Here is a 19,828-nt window from a genome sequence, read left to right as displayed (position 1 = left end):
GTCAGTCCCGCAATCACGTGAAGCCCTCACGTTTGCAAGGTTTGCAGAAAGGGCCTCTTAGCTTTGATCTCCCAGAGAGCAGCCAAGCTTGCCAGTCCCTCCCCAGAAATTCACATGCCCCTGCCATACAGGCTTTCTAAACACGCCACCCTGACTCTTCAGCGCACCCCACCCCACTCTCAGCTCCTCCCAGGTCCCGGTAAGCGCTTTGCCAGGCAGAAAGAGGAAAGGCACGCAGTCCGCCCACTTTGTCAGTGGACTACAAATCCCGACAGTCTCGTCGTTGCGCAGACGCACAGAGCTCAACGTGCCGGCTGTTGGAAAAGTGTGTCACTGGGGCACGAGGCGCTCCCTGGGATCACATGGTACCTGCTCCAGTGCCGCGTGCGGCCCGGGAACCCTGGGCTGTTGGCGCCTGCGCAGAGCCCTCTGTCCCAGGGAAAGGCTCGGGCAAAAGGCGGCTGAGATTGGCAGAGTGAAATATTACTGCCGAGGGAACGTAGCAGGGCACACGTCTCGCCTCTTTGCGACTCGGTGCCCCGTTTCTCCCCATCACCTACTTACTTCCTGGTTGCAACCTCTCTCTCTCTGGGACTTGTGCACTGGGAGCTCCAGATTCGCTACCCCGCAGCGCTGCGGAGCCGGCAGGCAGAGGCACCCCGTACGCTGCAGAGACCCGACGCTCCTTGCTACCTTCTAGCCAGAATTACTGCAGGCTAATTCCCCCTACACACTCTCTTTGCTCTTCCCATGCAAAGCAGAACTCCGTTGCCTCAACGTCCAACCCTTCTCCAGGGCTGCAGTCCGGCCACCCCAAGACCTTGCTGCAGGGTGCTTCGGATCCTGATCGTGAGTCGCGGGGTCCTCTCCCCGCCCTTAGCCAGTGCCCAGGGGGCAACAGCGGTGATCGCAACCTCTAGTTTGAGTCAAGGTCCAGTTTGAATGACCGCTCTCAGCCGGTGAAGACATGACGACCCTGGACTCCAACAACAACACAGGTACTGAGATTCCTTTACTATCATCTTTTTCCTGTCACTGTATTCCCACCTCCATCTACGCCTTATAACAAGAGGAACTTTGTAAGGGACCGGGGAGTCCCTTGGCCCGGAGATTTGCTAACATGCTGCGGGGCTTTAATGTGGGATTTCCAGAGTGACTTGTTCGGGCTGGGAATGCTCTCAGAAACGCCCCATCACCACCCCTCAGAGTCCCAAAGCTCCCTTGAGCCTTGAATCTCGGGGCGGGTGGAAATGGAGAGGAGATATGGGTGGTGAAGCGAAAAATTTAGGGGGACTGGGAGCTTTGGAACAGTGCCCCGAAACGGCCCCATCTGTCCACTACCTGCAGCTGTGGTATGCCTGGCCTCAGAAAACGGACCTCCTCCCCTCCTGTCTTCCCCCTCCTCTATTTCCTGCAGGCGCGAGGGAATCTGAGAAGCAGTGGCTCGGGGCTCAGGGAAGGAGGGGCTGGGAGAATCGTTCGGATCTCACTGGGGAATCCTCAGTGACAGGAGGGAGCGACACTTGAGGAGTCCAGAGCGTGGTGCCCAGCCCGAGGGAGGGCACCTACAGGGCCCCGGCCACCGGGAGGGCTCACATGGCTCTAGAGCCGGGCCCACGTGCTGCGTTTGTTTTCATTCAGCAGAAGCCGTGGCCGCCACCCCATTGGTTGTTGCCTCCCGGCCTCGTTACATAATGAGCTCCGCCCCCCCCAGTCGCCCCGGCAACGCGTGTTCCCTTCTCCCCTCCCCTAGGTTGTCCTAGTCCTGCTAGCGTTCGGGGTCCAGCCCACGACCCGGTCGCCGGGGAGAGGCGGGGAGGAGGTGGGGCTACTGCTCTCGATTGACGGGAAGCAAGGAGGGCGGGGCCTCGAGTTCCGGGGTTCCTCGTTGGGGAGCCACGTGCGAGAGGCACACGTGGAGCGGGGACGTGAGGCCGGCTGAGGGCCCAGCTCCCGCCCTGCCCCGCCCCGCCGAGATCTGGGTGAAGCTGGGCTGACTCACCGCCCCCGCCTGCCTCCTTTTCCGGTCCGCCTGCCCGGCCCCCTCCTCCTCATCACCAAAACAAAGTAACATGGAGCCATCTCTGACCTCTCATGGCCTTCTGTTTTACATTCCCTAAAGAGACCTCACCCCTAACCACCCTTGTCACTCCTTTCGCCTTCACTCTTATTTGCACCTACTTCACTGCACTTCATTTAGACTCAGCTTCCCCACATTCCAAATTCTCTGTTCTCCAAGCTTCTTTCCTTAGTTCTGCGAGCACTGTCTTACCCCCATCTCCACCAAACAAGCTGCAGTGTGCCTACAAAGGGCTCCCCAAAGTAACTGCACCGCACACTCATAGCTGAAATGATATTGTCCTTTTTTCTCACGAAAAGGAAAACTGAGACCCAAAGAGGGGAGTTGATGTTCTCTAGGTCACAAAATAAGTTGGTAGTGATGGGTCTAGACCTGGACCTAGACACTTTTGAGTGTGCTCCTCACTTCCACGTTGGAAGCCTCTGCATGAAGGTCTCACTCTTTTGGGGGATGGGTGGATGGGTGAACTAGGTCAACTTCATTTACCGCCACCTAATGATTCCATCCCCCACCTCAGCCCTGAAACCGTGGGAGCTGATCTGTTGTGCAACTATTTTCCAAGGAGCTGGGTTCACCCTGACCAACCTTGAGCTATTTTAGGGCCGCCCTGCCCAGTTTAGTGTGTGTCAGTGGGTGAGCAAGACATGTGCCTCTGCAGACACAGTGGCATGGCATGTGTCAGCTCACACGTGTCCTGGGATCCTCCCTTCTCCCACCCCGCCTGTGGCAGGCCAGTCTAGGTGCTTGGCAGAGGTGTGGCAGGCAGGTCACCTTTTTCTCCTGCTAATACCACGGGAGCACAGCCACCTCGTTGGCAATGTAACCAGAGGGTCAAAGTCCCTGAGTGGCCAGAGAGCCAAGGTCATTGTTACCAGGCTGAGATCTGAAGGGGGAATTTTAGAGCCCTAGGCTGGACAGTTTGTACTTCCACCTCCTGCAACTCGCACCGCGAAGTCCTTTCTGGACACAGAGATAGAGTCCACTGTGGCTCACTCTCTTAGAGGCCAGGGGAACCAGGCGGGCAGATTCCTTCCCTTCAGTTCCTTTAGAGAATATATCTCCCAGACTGGGGGGAATGTGATTGTCTTACTTTTGTAGGATCTGCATTCTCTTTACTATTAGCTAGCTATCTCTCCATGGTCCATGGTTTCATTCCTGGAATGGTCTCAGTATTAAAATCAGCAGCTGGGTTTTTGTTTTTGGAGGACTGGGCACTTTGAATGGCGCTCAGCTGCCCATCCCCCAATCTTCAATTGACAACTAAGTCATTAGTTGCAGTCGATATTCCCAAGGAAGGCATATAGGGAAGGGGGCACATATGCGAGATGCCACAGGGGTCACGCCTCACATTCAAAGCAGAAGCTGAATGTGTCCTGCAAAGGGTTGTGGGTGTTGCTTGGCCATGCCATGTCTACTGTGTGTTGGGGAATTGCTTATTAACTCCAAGATTAGGGGCTCCACACGGTGAACTGAGTGGCTAGCAGTGTTTTGGGCAGACAGGTGGCGATGAGCACAGTGGCACCCTAGGTCCAGAGACATGGCGGCTGACACCCCCTTCCCTTTTGTTCTCCCTCCAGGTGGCGTCATCACCTACATTGGCTCCAGTGGCTCCTCCCCGAGCCGCACCAGCCCTGAATCCCTCTATAGTGACAACTCCAATGGCAGCTTCCAGTCCCTGACGCAAGGCTGTCCCACGTACTTCCCACCGTCCCCCACTGGCTCCCTCACTCAAGACCCAGCTCGCTCCTTTGGGAGCATTGCAGCCAGCCTGAGTGATGATGGCTCCCCTTCTTCCTCATCTTCCTCGTCGTCATCCTCCTCTTTCTATAATGGGAGCCCCCCAGGGAGTCTACAAGTGGCCATGGAGGACAGCAGCCGAGTGTCCCCCAGCAAGAGCAGCAGCAACATCACCAGTGAGTACTTTTCCAGCTGATTCGGGGGAAGGGAAGCAGGCCAGGGCCAGATTGGGAATGGGTTTTTATGTGACACCAGTCTCGCCAGGGCCTATTCTGGCTTCAGGGATTTCTCCTAGAGTGGCACCAGCCCCTCTTCAGCCCCAGTCTTGTCACTCCAGTGCCCCTCAACACTGGAGTTCCTCCTTAGCTTTTCCCTCCCTGGATCTCCAGCCCAGAAAGCCTTCCACACCTCTGGCCACTCAGCCTGGCCTCTCCTGCTCACCTGCTGCCCGTCTCTTTCACAGAGTTGAATGGCATGGTGTTACTATGTAAAGTGTGTGGGGACGTTGCCTCGGGCTTCCACTATGGCGTGCACGCCTGTGAGGGCTGCAAGGTGAGGCGGACTGGGGGTAAGGGCAGGGGCAGGTGGCCCCCTCCCCCGGACACAGAGGCCCAGCCATGACAGAGGTGGTCACTAACCGCCCCTGCCCTCCAGGGCTTTTTCCGTCGGAGCATCCAGCAGAATATCCAGTACAAAAGGTGTCTGAAGAATGAGAATTGCTCCATCGTCCGCATCAATCGCAACCGCTGCCAGCAATGTCGCTTCAAGAAGTGTCTCTCCGTGGGCATGTCTCGAGACGGTGAGGCAGCATCCCCACATCCTCCCCCTTTTTTCCGCCCAAAGTTTCTGAATTAATCTTTTCCTTTAAAAAAGTCACAAATGGAGACACATCATACTGTGAATCACATTTGCACAGGGGATGTCCATCCTTCATCTGCTTGGGTCAACATACACCTCTATCCCATTGGTCCCTCGGGTCACCTCCTACCAACAATCCCTCCTAGGGAAATCCCCTTGATGGGCGTGGCCTTGCTGGTTTTAGTTTTGATGTGAAACCCCAAGCCTTCAGAGCCTTGCCCTTTCAGGAGGAAGGAAGGAAGAGAAGCATGTGAGTGTGGCTGAGAACTTCCTGACGCTGTTCTCATCCTGTTGCAGCTGTGCGTTTTGGGCGCATCCCCAAACGAGAGAAGCAGCGGATGCTTGCTGAGATGCAGAGTGCCATGAACCTGGCCAACAACCAGTTGAGCAGCCAGTGCCCGCTGGAGACTTCACCCACCCAGCACCCCACCCCAGGCTCCATGGGCCCCTCGCCACCCCCTGCTCCAGTCCCCTCACCCCTGGTGGGCTTCTCCCAGTTCCCACAACAGCTGACGCCTCCCAGATCCCCAAGCCCTGAGCCCACAGTGGAGGATGTGATATCCCAGGTGGCCCGGGCCCATCGAGAGATCTTCACCTACGCCCATGACAAGCTGGGCAGCTCACCTGGCAACTTTAATGCCAACCATGCATCAGGTAGCCCTCCAGCCACCACCCCGCATCGCTGGGAAAATCAGGGCTGCCCACCTGCCCCCAATGACAACAACACCTTGGCTGCCCAGCGTCATAACGAGGCCCTAAATGGTCTGCGCCAGGCCCCCTCCTCCTACCCTCCCACCTGGCCTCCCGGCCCTGCACACCACAGCTGCCACCAGTCCAACAGCAACGGGCACCGTCTATGCCCCACCCACGTGTATGCAGCCCCAGAAAGCAAGGCACCTGCCAACAATCCCCGGCAGGGTAACTCCAAGAATGTTCTGCTGGTAAGGGCATGGGGGCGGGCGGGTGCGTTAAGAAGGTCGGGGGGGCTTGGCAGAATGGACTTAGTGGAAGGCAGCTGGGGGCTCCTGGAGGCTGAAGGTGGGGATAGCCTCTTCCCAGGAGAGAATGTCTTGCCTTGCAGTCTGGGCTCTGCCTGGGAATCCCTGATCTCCACCTGGCACCTAATTGCTACTTTATCTGAAAGACCCATCCTCCAGGGCCACAGCCTCTAGCCCAGGCAGAATCTGGGGTCCAGCTCTGCTTGGGACGTCCATCTGACCCAGCCTGGCTGACACTCGCGTCCCTCAATCCTTTCCTCCCCCAGGCATGTCCTATGAACATGTACCCGCACGGACGCAGTGGACGAACGGTGCAGGAGATCTGGGAAGATTTCTCCATGAGCTTCACGCCCGCTGTGCGGGAGGTGGTAGAGTTTGCCAAGCACATCCCGGGCTTCCGTGACCTTTCTCAGCACGACCAGGTCACCCTCCTTAAGGCTGGCACTTTTGAGGTGAGTGACCATTTATGCTTCCTGTTTTTTTTGGTTGTTTGTTTTTTTGAGACGGAGTTTCGCTCATTGCCCAGGCTGGAGTGGAATGGTGCGACCTCCACTCACTGCAACCTCCAACTCCTGGGTTCAAGCGATTCTCCTACCTCAGCCTCCCGAGTAGCTGGGATTACAGGTGCCCGCCACCACACTTGGCTAATTTTTACATTTTTAGTAGAGACAGGGTTTTGCCATGTTGGCCGGGCTGGTCTTGAACTCCTGACCCCAGGTGATCCACCCGCCTTGGACTTCCAAAGTATTGGGATTACAGGCGTGAGCCAGTGTACCCAGCCACTTCCTGGTTTTTTTTTTGTTTTGTTTTGTTTTTTTTTTTTTTTTTTTTTTTTTTTTTGAGACGGAGTCTCGCGCTGTGTCACCCAGGCTGGAGTGCAGTGGCGCGATCTCGGCTCACTGCAAGCTCCGCCTCCCAGGTTCACGCCATTCTCCTGCCTCAGCCTCCGAGTAGCTGGGACTACAGGCGCCCGCCACCACGCCCGGCTAGTTTTTTGTATTTTTAGTAGAGACGGGGTTTCACCATGTTAGCCAGGATGGTCTCGATCTCCTGACCTCGTGATCCACCCGCCTCGGCCTCCCAAAGTGCTGGGATTACAGGCTTGAGCCACCGCGCCCGGCCTTGTTTTGTTTTTTTTAAGACGGAGTCTCGCTCTGTCGCCCAGGCTGGAGTGCAGTGGCCGGATCTCAGCTCACTGCAAGCTCTGCCTCCCGGGTTTACGCCATTCTCCTGCCTCAGCCTCCCGAGTAGCTGGGACTACAGGCGCCCGCCACCGCGCCCAGCTAGTTTTTTTGTACTATTTAGTAGAGATAGGGTTTCACCGTGTTTGCCAGGATGGTCTCGATCTCCTGACCTCGTGATCTGCCCGTCTCGGCCTCCCAAAGTGCTGGGATTACAGGCTTGAGCCACCGCGCCTGGCCCACTTCCTGTTTTGACCTTGGAAAGGATCCAGCAGAAGGCCTTGGTGTCTGGGGTAGGCAGGACCTCTGAAAGGTTTTAGAACCCAGTATCTTTGTCCTTATAGCCTCTGATTGGTGGAAGGGGCTGAGCTGCTCCTGCTGCTGTCTCTGGATGGCTGGGACTTCTGTCATCTCAGCTGGAATTTAATCACAACCCATTACACTGAAATAATGCCTTGGGTACACTGTTGCCCCCATTCTAGATAACAGCAAGTTAACTTTGGTGAATGCCTTGCCCAAGGTCACAGGTAATAACAAAGCTGACACTCAGATTCAGGGTTATTGGATCCCAAAGCCATCCTTCCACCTGGGCTCCCTCATTGCCCATTCAGAAACAACCCCCACTCTACTGAGAAATCGAAGGCAGCACCACTAAACCCTTTGGCAAACTACAGGGGCGATTTGGTCAGTGCTCCTCCCACCCCACCCAGGTTGACTGTTCCAACTCCCCCTCTAGGTGCTGATGGTGCGCTTTGCATCATTGTTCAACGTCAAGGACCAGACAGTGATGTTCCTAAGCCGCACCACCTACAGCCTGCAGGAGCTTGGTGCCATGGGCATGGGAGACCTGCTCAATGCCATGTTCGACTTCAGCGAGAAGCTCAACTCCCTGGCGCTTACCGAGGAGGAGCTGGGCCTCTTCACCGCGGTGGTGCTTGTCTCTGCAGGTAGGTCAGGCTCTCGCCTGACCCGGGGGAGGAGGCAGACGCAGTTCAATTCAACACACCTTTTATGGAGTACCTATTCTATGCCAGGCCCTGCACTGGGCACTGGGGATACAGACATGATTCAGACACAGTCTAGCTTGGGAAACAGACTCATGCCCGACTAATTATAAAACAGTGAGATAAGTGTCACAGTAGAAGCATGAACCAAGGAAGCACAGACAACTATTTCTGCCTGGGGGAGCTGGGGAAGGAGGTGACACTTGAGTTGGGGCCTCAAAGGACAAGTAAGATGTTGCCAGGCAGAGAAAGGGGGAAGGGCATCCCAGGCAGAGGGAACTACACAGCAAAAAGCAAGGGAGCCTGGCCACGTTCGGCCTGTTGAGGAAGGGAAGGTGGTCTTACAGGATGGGAGGTGACCAGCCCTGCTGAGCCCACGCTCCCAGCTTTCAGGCATCTGCTCTCGGGGCAGAGGCCTGTGAGAAGGTACAGCACTCCTTCTCCTTACCCATCGGCCCTCGGGGGGGCTTCAGGGAGAGGCTGCATTGCCTGCCAGGTCCTCGCAGACCTCCGGTTCCTCGTCAGAGGAGCTCGGGGAGTCCGCCTCACTGCTGTCGTCTTCCCCACAGACCGCTCGGGCATGGAGAATTCCGCTTCGGTGGAGCAGCTCCAGGAGACGCTGCTGCGGGCTCTTCGGGCTCTGGTGCTGAAGAACCGGCCCTTGGAGACTTCCCGCTTCACCAAGCTGCTGCTCAAGCTGCCGGACCTGCGGACCCTGAACAACATGCATTCCGAGAAGCTGCTGTCCTTCCGGGTGGACGCCCAGTGACCCGCCCGGCCGGCCTTCTGCCGCTGCCCCCTTGTACAGAATCGAACTCTGCACTTCTCTCTCCTTTACGAGACGAAAAGGAAAAGCAAACCAGAATCTTATTTATATTGTTATAAAATATTCCAAGATGAGCCTCTGGCCCCCTGAGCCTTCTTGTAAATACCTGCCTCCCTCCCCCATCACCGAACTTCCCCCCCTCCCCTATTTAAACCACTCTCTCTCCCCCCCAGCCCTCCCCTGGCCCCCTGATTTGTTCTGTTCCTGTCTCAAATCCAAGAGTTCACAGCTGAGCTGGCTTCTGTGGTGTGTGCTCGTTTGGGGGGTGGGGTGGAAATACTGCCAAGGCTGGGGGGGCCACCTCTCCATCTGGTCAGTTTGTGGGGTGGGTACTCTGCCAGCAGATGGGAGGATATAGGGAAACAGCACACAAGTCTAAGGGGGGTGCCCAAGGGGGTTATTTTCATCATATATTTATTACATAAATATATAGTAAAATAGACGAGCAACAATTACCATAAAAATATCTTTCTTTAAAATCCTGACCCAAAACACAACGGGGTGAAAAATCGCACATAACAGACATACTGATTGTCAATGTGGGGCAGGAGTAGGAGCCCCTCAAGTCACCCCTACCGGTCCCACCCCTCCCTGGGGAAGAGACCTACCTCCTTCCCTGTGTCTGGCCACAACTCCCCTCCCCCCAGCCCAGCACCAGCTTCTCATACATTCAGTAGCGCCTCTGGGCAGTGTCCCCCTCCCCGCTGCCCAGGAGTTCCCAGGGCAGGAGTTACTGTCCTCCTTATGGACGGTGTCTCTTGTCACACGCCCTGCCCTCTCCCAGCTCTGCAGACCCGCCACCAGGAGAAGGGGCAGGGGCTCCTCCCCCACCCTCCCCAAGTCTGAGCAGGGAGGAGGCTGGATGAGGTATGTGTGTTATGAGTGATGGGAGGGGCAATACTGAGATGGAGAGGCGGGTGGTGGGGGCGGGGTAGTGGTCATGGCTCTGGCACCCCCTTGTCCTGGCCTGGCCCCCTCGTCCTATTCCCAGCAACCCGTCCTCCCACCGATACTGCACCTGCTGCTCCACCCTGCCTGCCCTAGTGCCCCGGGCCAATACTGGGGGAGGCATGCTGAGCACCCACATCAAGGCCATCCCCCTCATTAGCACCAATGGCCCCCAGGAGAGGGCCCTGTCCCCCACTTCCACAGCAGGGACTGGGACAGCTGCCGCTCTAGAGCAGGTGCGTGGCACTCCTGAGTCGCCCTGGCTCCTCCCCTACCATGTGTACTCACTCACACATTCACGCAGAGGAACACACACATACACCCCACATCACCGAGGGGGAGGGGAATCACAGCTCATATGATTGGGGAGGGTAGGGGAGTCCCAAGTGCCTATAAGAGGCCAAGGCTCTTCAAGGCCTTTTCTCTGCCGTGTCCATGGCTGAGAATGGGGATGGAGGGGTTGGGGTGGGGATGGAGGGATGGGGAAGACAGCAGACAGGTCAGGAATTCCACTGGGCCCCCAGGCGTGGGAGGAAGGTACAAGAGGGCCTACCCATGGAACTGGAGTAATACAGGAATCAGTACTCCAGGAGAGAGAGAGGATAGAGACAAAGACAGTGCAGGCAGCCCGAGGCCCCAGCAGGGTGGGACAGGAACATGCACAGGTGACAGTGGGTGCTCCTCCAGGCCCTCCACCCCTGTTGGAACACCTGACCGATGGGGAAAGGACAGTGCCCTAACGGGCAGCATAGCATTGCCTTCCCATGTCCGTGTGTGCATGTACGTGTGTGTGTGTGTGTGTGTGTGTGTAGGGGGCTGTGGCAGGCTGAGAGTCAGGGTGGGGTGGCAGGTTCCCCACTGCTTAAGACATTTTTGCCCCAATAGTGCAAAGCGCAGGAAGCCCTGGCACCCCCCCCCCCCACCCCCTGCCCCAATCCCCATGGCTTCCGGGGGCATCTGTGTCCACCCATCCATCCCTGCCGACATGCAGCCCTGAGCCCAGCGCCCTCTGGTCTGCTCTGTCCCACCCCCACCTCCTGCTCCCATGGGAGGACCACCTCCTCGCTCCCTCTCTCCCCTGAGGAGTGGGCGGCAGCCACAGGGAGGGGGAGGAGGGCAGCTCACCCAAGTGCAGACCAACAGAGCACCCTCACCAGGAGGGTGAGAGGGGCTCAAGCCAAAGTCCCTGAATTAGAGAAAAGAAGAGGGGAAGGGGTCCTGGGGCAGAGGGGCAGCTGGCCAAAAGAGCTTTAAAGAAAAAGGAGCACCGACCACCCCCTCCCATGGGGCCCCAACTAAGTGTCACTTATCTAAACACCCCCATTCCGATGCCTGCCCGCCCAGAGTTAGTGCAGTGAGTAGGAGCAGGGGAGAGGGCAGAGGTTAGAGAGAGCCCAGAAGACAGATGGGAAACAGGGAAACAGAGTGCTAAAAGGGTGGAGGGTTCTGGGAGACGCTCACGCACAGCCCTCCTGCCCTCCCCACCACCACCCAATGCAGCAGCATCCGGTTTCTAGCTAATACTGCAGGATATGAGGAGGGTAGGAGCTGGAGCCACAGTTTTTCCTGGGTGGGTGCCAAGGTGTGGAAGGAGGAGGTGGATGGGGAGAGGCCCCTAGGGCTGGGCACTTAAAGGGGAGCTGTGTGGGCAGCAGGGCAGGCTGGTGAGGGGCCAGCTGGCATCCAGCGTGAGAGGTAGATGGAACTCAGCGGGCACGAGTGGCAGAAAGCGAGGACATACTAGGGTTGGGGGGTGCCAAAGGGGCACAGAGGGTGGGGTACGGCAAGGGGGGTGGCCAGGACCCTGTTGTGTTAACTCACAGCTCTGATCGGCAGCCCTACCCTTGGGGCTCTGGTGTGGGGGCATTCCTCTCTGATGTGGGGGAAGGAGGGCAGCTCACAAAGTGCATGGGGTGGTAAAGGGGGGGGTCTCTCCCCTCTGGTCAGCCTCAGTTAATAACTTAATATCATCTCTCTCTATCGCTCGCTCTCTCTTTTTCGTATTTTTCTCTCTGTCTAGTTTTTCTTCATTTGTCTTCTCCCCTTGCTTGGTTTCCAAAGTGCAGTTAGAATGACTATAAATTTTAACCTCCAGGGGAGGAGCCAAGCCAAGCGGTTCTTTGCACCCAGGCATCTGGGGAAGTAGAGAGGCCCTCAGCCTGGAGGGGAGACCTAGGCCAAGGAACTGGGTGGGGGCTCTCTCTTGTGTGTGTAGGGCGTGAGTTGAGGGCACCTTCCCCCAGCCCACATTCCTCCTTCCCCTACAGTCAAGGTGGCTTGTCTCCTCTCAGTCCTCCCACCCTTCCCCTACCTTCTGAGAGGACGGGGTCCTGGGAACTGCAGGACACGGCTCCCCCAGCCTCCCACACTGTCCTTTCCATAGCAAGTTCATTTGTTTGCCCTGTCCCAGGGCTGGAGGTCTGAGGAGGGACCTGGGCAGTGCGGGTGTGTGTGTGGGAGCTGAATCTATCCAAGGACGAGAGGAAGGAGAGAAGGGGTGTGGGGGGGTCTCCCTCAGCCCCCAGCTCTGCCCCTTCTCTCCAGGCTCCTCCCCACCAGCTCCGCACACCCTCTGGCCGCCTGAGGCTTTAGACTTCCTGATCCTCAAAGACCTCGAGGAAGAGTGGGGGGAAGAGTTCGGTGGGGCACTCGACTTTCATGTGGAGGAAGCGGCTGGCGTGGCAGGCCCCGATCATGCGGAGGTCAGTCACCTTCATCAGCAGCTTGGGCCAGAAGTGCGGAATGTTGTGTTTGCGGTGGTTGACGTAGTGCTCGAACGCCAGCAGGTACGCCTCCTGACTCTTCTCTATCTTGTCCACACACAGCAGGCCCGAGCGGTCTGTGGGAGAAGAGGGGCGTGAGGGGCGTGGGGTCGGCCGAAGGCGTGGAGGTGGGAAGGGTGAGGTGTGGGGCGGGGGAAGAAAGGACTAGAGGGGAGATAGAAGCGGAGAGGATGGGGGAGGGGAGGGGAGAAGCTCCCCCTGAGGGACATGGGCAGGAGAAGCGCAGGCAGAGGGAGGCAGCTGGGAAGTGGAGAGGGCCAGGGGGGAGCTGGGGGGATGGGGCAACGCAAGGAGGACAGAGGGACAGGCCGGGGGCTGGGGCAGAGAGAGGAGCCTTGGAGAGGGGAGGACTGGGGTTGGTGGTTAGAGAGGTAGGGTGCTTATGGGGGTAGGGAGGGGACTGAGGGGTAAGAGATGGGACTGGGGGACAGAGGAGGGATGGGGGATGGAAGGTGGTTGAGAACAAAGTGGGGAGTGGGGAACAAAGGGGAATGCAAGTGACAGAGGATGGGGGCAGAGAGGAGGAAGGAAACAAAGACAGGAAAATGCACAGAACAGGGATGGGGAGGCAAGGGGAACAAGTGAGAAGTAGGTGGGTGACAGAGCAAGGGACAGGGGACAGGGGATGGCCTAGGTGACAGAGAGGTAGCCCGGAAGAAGATTCAGGAGGGAGTTGAGCAACAGGCCCAGGGTCCAGCCAATCTCTGGGACCTCTGGAAGCTTCTGAGCCCTCCCGGCCAATCAGCAGGTACCTGTTGACATTAGCAGCACAGCCTGCAGCAGAGCCACTTCCGTGTCATCCAGGTTAAAGGCAGAGAGTGACTTGCCCAGTTCAAAGATGGCGTCGGAGACTACGCCCAGGCCGCCATTCTTGAGCTGCTCCCGCTTGACGGCCATCTCCCCACTCAGCGTCAGGGTGTCACTCTCAGGGTCGTAGCGGACAGCCGCCCGCAGGGACATGATCTCCATGCAGCACCCCTTCAGGAGGATGATCTGGTCTTCGCAAGGCAGCTGTGGAGAGGCAGGGCCACAGGAGCACTCAGCATACCCCTCCCCGTGTCCTTGAGTCTCCCCTAGAGTGTCCTCCGGGAGCAGTGAGGCGGGCGAGGCCCCCATGGACCCTGAACGGCTGACCTTGTGTTGGGCCACATGCATGCCCTATTTCATTTAAGCCTCACAATTATGCCTGTGAGACCCAGCATGGTGGCTCATGACTATAATGCCAGCACTTTGGGAGGCCAAGGTGGGCGGATCACTTGAGGTCAGGAGTTCGAGACCAGCCTGGCCAACATACATAGTGAAACTCCATCTCTACTAAAAATACAAAATTAGTTGGGCATGGTGGCACACGCCTGCAGTCCCAGCTACTCGAGAGGCTAAGGCAGGAGAATTGCTTGAACTCAGAAGGTGGAGGTTGCAGTGAGTGCAAATCATGTCACTGCACTCCAGCCTGGGCGATGGAACGAGACTCCGTCTCAAAAAAGAAAAAAAAAATTATGCCTGTGAGTTAGTGCCCATCATTATCCCCAGCCCACTCCAGATGAGAACACTGAGGCACAGGGGATGGAGGTAACTCGCCCCAGGTCACATGGCTAGTAGGGCAGCCTGTCTCCAGCACTAGTGCTCTGGAAAATGAGAACTTTCAGGCTGCCTGGAGTTGGGTGGCCGCATAGACTTGAGGGATGAGGGGCTTCGGAGGGGAGCACTTGGAGCTGGCTGACTTCTTAGAGCAGTTAGACCTTGGTGTGTCTGTGTACTGGGTCTGTATGTGTCTGTGTGTATCTGTATACGTGTGTGTGTGCTGGGAGGGTGTGTCTGTGTATGTATTTGCATGTTTCTGTACTAGGGGTGTGTGTGTGTGTACGTATCTGTGTCTGTATGCTATGTGTGTGTCTCCGTGTGTGTGGGGGGGTGTGAATGTGCCTGTGTACTAGGTGTATGTGTGTCTATATGTGTGTGTGTGTGCTGGGTGTATGTGTGTCTATGTGTCTGTGCTAGGGGTGTGTGTGTGCACGCTAGGTGTGTGTCTGTGTCTGTGTGCTAGGTGTGTATCTGTGTATGTGTTTGTGTGTATGCCTATATGCTGTGTGTGTCTGTGTGTGTCTGTATCTATGTGTGTGTCTGTGTGCTAGGTTGTGTGTGTGCCTGTGTGCTGGGTGGGTGTGTGTGCTAGGTGTATATGTGTGTGTGTGTGCGCGCGCGCTAGATGTGTGTGTCTGTATGTGTCTCTGTGTGTGTGTCTATGTACCTGTGTGTCTGTTTGCTAGGTGTGTGTGTGTGTGCCTGCATGCTGGGTGTGTGTGTGTGTGTGTGTCTGTTTGCTAGGTGTAATGTCTGTGTGTGTCGATGTATCTGTGTGTGTGTGTGCTAGGTGTGTGTGTGTGTGCGCCTGTGTGCTGGGTATGTGTGTCTGTGTATGTATCTGTGTGCTAGGTGTGTGTCTGTGTCTACATGTGTGCCTGTGTGCTGGGTGTATATGTGTGTGTGTGTATGTATCTGTGTGCTAAGTGTCTGTGTGTGTGTGTCTTCATGTGTGCCTGAGTGCTGGGTGTATGTGTATATGTGTGTGTGTGTGTATGTATCTGTGTGCTAGGTGTGTATGTATGTGTCTGCATGTGTGCCTGAGTGCAGGGTGTATGTGCATGTGTGTGTGTGTGTGTGTGTGTGTGTATCTGTGTGCTCGGTGTGTGTGTCTGTGTATGTATCTGCATGTGTGCCTGAGTGCTGGGTGTATGTGTATATGTGTGTGTCTGTGCATGTATCTGTGTGGTAGGTGTGTCTGCGTATGTATCTGCCCGTGTGCCTGAGTGCTGGGTGTATGTGTATATGTGTGTGTCTGTGTATGTATCTGTGTGCTAGGTGTGTGTGTCTGTGTATGTATCTGCATGTGTGCCTGAGTGCTGGGTGTATGTGTATATGTGTGTGTCTGTGTATGTATCTGTGTGCTAGGTGTGTCTGTGTATGTGTCTGCACGTGTGCCTGAGTGCTGGGTGTATGTGTACATGTGTGTGTCTGTGTGTCTGTGTATGTATCTGTGTGCTAGGTGTGTGTGTCTGTGTATGTATCCGCACGTGTGCCTGAGTGCTGGGTGTATGTGTATATGTGTGTATATGTGTGTGTGTGTATGTATCTGTGTGCTAGGTGTGTTTGTGTATGAGTCTGCATGTGTGCCTGTGTGCTGAGTGTGTGTTGACCTACGGGAATTGCTCCTTGTCCAGAGAGCCTCAGATGAGCCTGTGCTGGGTGACCGGGGGAGAAGGTTTCCCTCCAGCACAGCACCATGTCTCTCCTCCCTTCTGCCACTCACCTCGGAGAACATGGGCAGTTTTTTGGCAAAGTCCACCACACGGGTGATGGCCGGGGTGATGATCTTGGTAAACTCGCTGAAGGCTTCCAGGTCCACCTTGTCTCCGTCCGGCATGGAGACGATGGGTGACTGGCCAATGTCATCGGGCTAGAGAGAAAGACAGGGGTCAGCTGGGGCTGCAGACCCCTTTCAGCCTCTCACTGAGGCTGCCTGCCCACCAGGGGGAGCTCCAAGGCAGCTTGGGGAAGAAGGGCCGCAAGTGCCTGAGTCCCAGCCCCAAAGCTTTTCCTTCACCTTGAGCAGAGGATAGACCAGAGCCAGAGTCAGATACAATGGTAACAACAGTAGTAGCAGCTATAATGACTAAATACTTAATATATGATCAGGCATCAGGCTACATGTTTTACATGTCTTATTTCATCCTGACCGTAATGCTAAAAGGAATAATTATAATAATCACCATTTCACAGATGTGGAAACTAAGGCACGGGGCAGCTAAGTAATAAGGTTAAAGTCATATGACCCGCAAGTGGTAGGACCAGGGTTTGAACTTAGGCAGTCTGACTGCTGACTGTTATACATCTGCTTGAAATCAGAGCCCGTGCCCTTAACAGTGCACTGTGCCACCCTCTGGCATGCTCCACCATGAACCAGGAGCTGGTTTTCTGCCTTCCTTCACCACACAGAGTCAACTGTCCATCTCCTCCCAAACCAACCATTTTTTTTGAGAGAGGGTCTTGCTCTGTTGCCTGGACTGGAGTGCAGTAGTATAATCATGGCTTACTGCAGCCTCGACCTCCTGGGCTTAGGGGACCCTCCTGCCGCAGCCTCCCGAGTACCTGGGACCACAGGCACACACCACCATGCCCAGCTAATTTTAAAATTATCTGTAGAGAGGCTGAGCACAGTAGTTCACACCTGTAATCCCAGCACTTTGGGAGGCCGAGGCAGGCAGATTACCTGAGGTTGGGAGTTCCAGACAAGCCTGACCAACATAGAGAAACACCATCTCTACTAAAAATACAAAAATAGCCAGGCATGGTGGTGCATGCCTGTAATCCCGGCTATTTGGGAAGTTGAGGCAGAAGAATCGCTTGAAGCTGGGAGGTAGAGGTTGCGGCAAACCAAGATTGCGCCACTGCATTTCAGCCTGGGCAACAAGAGCAAAACTCCATCTCAAAAAAAAAAAAAAAAAAAATTATTCGTAGAGGCTAGGCATGGTGGCTCACACCTTGTAATCTCAGCACTTTGGGAGGCCAAGGCAGGCAGATCACTTGAGATCAGGAGTTCAAGACCGGCCTGGCCAACATGGTGAAACCCTGTCTCTACTAAACATACAAAAATTAGCCAGACATGGTGGCGGCTGCCTGTAATCCCAGCTACTCAGGAGACTAAGGTGGCAGAATCGCTTGAACCCAGGAAGCAGAGGTTGCGGTGAGCCGAGATCATGCCACTGCATTCTAGCCTGGGTGAGAGTGAGACTCCGTACCAAAAAAAAAAAAAAAATTATTCATAGAGGTGGGATCTCTGTATGTTACCCAGACGAACTCCTGGGCTCAAGCGATCCTCCCACCTTGGTCTCACAAATTGCTGGGATTACAGGCATGAGCCATTGCATCTGGTCCTGAACTAATCATTTACTTAGCCACTAGCTTGACCAGGGCCTAACACAATGCCTGGCACCCAGCAGGCACTCAAAAATACTGTGACATAACTGTATCCTTACCCTCTCCTCCCAGTCACTAGGGGCAGGAAAAAGAAGCAAGGTCACCCTTGCTCCCTGGAAATTCAATGAGGAAGGCAAGGCCCTGTCCTCATGGAGCTCCCAATTGGATGGAGTAGACAGGGTCCAGACAGCAAGGACACAAACGCAAGTGTATAAAATCTGGACAGCAAAAGTGGGAAGAGTATGTATTTTGGGTTGGATTACACTAAGAAGACTTCCTGGAGGAGACAGGACTCTGAGCTCACTCTCCTCTCCCTGCCACCTGGCTGCTGCTCTCCCCATGCCCCCTTTCTCCTTACCAGGAATTTCCGCCTCTGTTTCCAATGGCTGCCCTGGGCATTGGTGCTGCGATGGGCCTCTGTGGCAATGTGGATCAGATCCCACTCTTCAGGAGTGGGTTCTGGTCGCTGCTGCAGTGATCGGATCATCTCCTCCTTCCGCCGCCGCTCCCGGTTCTGCTCAATCAGCTTACGCTTGGCCACCCGCTTCGAGTCATCTAGAACCACTGTCAACAGATAGGCACAAGGTCCGATGCATGGCACCCTCCACCCCCTTTCCATAATGCTCCCGGAAACTATTCTTCCTAGAGTACAGGTTAGGGAAACCGAGGGCCATGGAGGCTAAGTGACTTCCCAAATCACCTAGCAGTTGGGCAGCACAACCTGGATCATGATTAATCCCCGGGACCATGTCAATAACAGTTTGGGCTGATCCAGATGAGTATCATGTTCTGGTCTATCGGGTTATGGTGATGGTGGTTACTCCAAGATCCTGCCACCCAATCCCCAGCCAATGGAAAATGCCCTGTCTCATCTAGAAGTGGGGTGCCTTCGCTGGGAGTCAAGAACAATGTGCTAGAGTGGGTGCCCAGGAGCTCTTTCTACCAAACAACTCCTCTAAGGCCCTCGAGTGTTGTAAGGCAGGTAGGCACTGGGGCCCACACAGGGATCCTGTTTCCTTTGACGCAGGAAGAAGGGCAGCAGGAACCAAGACACTGAACCTTCTGCCCTCAGCCTGACCTAGACTGGATTGCCACTCTGCCCTGTGGGCCCTGAGGGCACGCTGGAAGGGAGCTGCCCTCCTGGAACTCATCCCCACCCCAGGCCACCTGGCTCTATTCCCCCCACCCCGGCCCCTTACAGTCCATGGCCATGCCCACGGCGATGCACTTCTTGAAGCGGCACAGCTGGCACTGATTTCGGGTGATCTTGTCAATGACACAGCAGCTGTCATATTTGCAGGAATAAGTGGGATGGAGGTTCTTCTGGATTGTGCGGCGAAAGAAGCCCTGGGGTAGGGGGAGATGGAGCAGGCTGTGATCATGACATGGCTTCCCCTTTCTGAACCAACCATGCAGTTTACTGGGGGTCAGGGGTGGAGAGCAAGGAAGGTAAGATCAGTGAGGGGACCTGGCATCCTCCTGACACCACAAGTCCAAGATTACTGGGCTTGAGGACCTGAGAAATACATGCCCTCAGCCCCAGGCTGCTGAGGGGTTGGGGGTGCCTGGGTAGTGTTCGTGGCATGATGGTAGTGATCGTAGGAATGATGACTAGAACAGACAGCTTTGAACTGGGGATAATGTGAGGCCTTAAGGAATAGCAGCTTTGGAAATCCAAGTCGTGGGGCTCGGTGGCTCATGCCTGTAATCCCAACACTTTGGGAGGCCGAGGCGGGCAGATCAACTGAGGTCGGGAGTTGGAGACCAGCCTGACCAACATGGAGAAACCCCATCTCTACTAAAAATACAAAATTAGTTGGGCGTGAGGCCGGATGCTGTGGCTTATGCCTGTAATCCCAGCACTTTGGGAGGCTAAGGTGGGTGGATCACAAGGTCAGGAGTTCAAGACCACCCTGGCCAACATGGTGAAACCCCATCTCTACTAAAAATACAAAAATTAGCCAGGCATGGTGGTGTGCGCCTCTAATCCCAGCTACTCAGGAGGCTGAGGCAGAGAATTGCTTGAACCTGGGAGGCAGAGGTTGCAGTGAGCCGAGATTGCGCCATTGCACTCCAGCCTGGGCGACAGAATAAAACTCTGTCTAAAAAAAAAAAAAAAAAAAAAAAAAAAAAAGGCTAGGCACAGTGGCTCACGCCTGTAATCCCAGCACTTTGGGAGGCCGAGGCAGGTGGATCACGAGGTCAGGAGATCGAGACCATCCTGGCTAACATGGTGAAACCTCATCTCTAGTAAAAATACAAAAAATTAGCCGGGCATGGTGGCAAGCGCCTACAGTCCCAGGTACTCGGAGGCTGAGGCAGGAGAATGGCATGAACCCAGGAGGTGTAGCTTGCAGTGAGCCGAGACTGCGCTACTACACTCCAGCATGGGCAACAGGGCAAGACTCCATCTCAAAAAAGAAGAAAAAATTAGCCAGG

The 19,828-nt window shown here is 55.6% G+C and overlaps 2 protein-coding genes across 3 annotated transcripts in view; one reads left to right on the top strand and one right to left on the bottom strand.

Moving 5' to 3' along the window:
• The first annotated feature begins 338 nt into the window (after window positions 1-338).
• Window positions 339-8,926, top strand: NR1D1 (nuclear receptor subfamily 1 group D member 1). The gene is made up of 8 exons (XM_025360871.1): window positions 339-998; window positions 3,658-3,993; window positions 4,281-4,369; window positions 4,472-4,616; window positions 4,973-5,616; window positions 5,940-6,125; window positions 7,591-7,801; window positions 8,428-8,926. The coding sequence occupies exons 1-8, from the start codon at window positions 968-970 to the stop codon at window positions 8,625-8,627; spliced, it is 1,842 nt and encodes a 613-aa protein (XP_025216656.1). The 5' UTR covers window positions 339-967; the 3' UTR covers window positions 8,628-8,926.
• Window positions 8,927-9,081: 155 nt separating this feature from the next.
• Window positions 9,082-19,828, bottom strand: part of THRA (thyroid hormone receptor alpha) — a 30,279-nt gene continuing 19,532 nt past the window's right edge. For both annotated transcript variants that reach the window (XM_025360872.1, XM_025360873.1), the window contains exons 5-9: window positions 18,589-18,736; window positions 17,748-17,953; window positions 15,723-15,869; window positions 13,168-13,426; window positions 9,082-12,471 (exon numbers count right to left, since the gene is read on the bottom strand). In XM_025360872.1, coding sequence (XP_025216657.1) covers window positions 12,221-12,471; window positions 13,168-13,426; window positions 15,723-15,869; window positions 17,748-17,953; window positions 18,589-18,736 — 1,011 coding nt within the window. In that variant the 3' untranslated portion in view covers window positions 9,082-12,220. The remainder of the gene's footprint in view (window positions 12,472-13,167; window positions 13,427-15,722; window positions 15,870-17,747; window positions 17,954-18,588; window positions 18,737-19,828) is intronic.

This window comes from Theropithecus gelada, chromosome 16 (genome assembly GCF_003255815.1).
Source record: "Theropithecus gelada isolate Dixy chromosome 16, Tgel_1.0, whole genome shotgun sequence".
NCBI lineage: Eukaryota > Metazoa > Chordata > Mammalia > Primates > Cercopithecidae > Theropithecus > Theropithecus gelada.
This window is presented reverse-complemented; position numbering and strand designations above follow the sequence as displayed.

Bases quoted from the DNA above. Each gene is read 5' to 3' on its own strand.
- NR1D1 (XM_025360871.1), top strand. From the start codon at position 968: ATGACGACCCTGGACTCCAACAACAACACAG. The intron at 999-3,657 runs GTACTGAGATTC...TTCTCCCTCCAG, and splicing joins GGACTCCAACAACAACACAG to GTGGCGTCATCACCTACATT. The intron at 4,370-4,471 runs GTGAGGCGGACT...CCTGCCCTCCAG, and splicing joins ACGCCTGTGAGGGCTGCAAG to GGCTTTTTCCGTCGGAGCAT.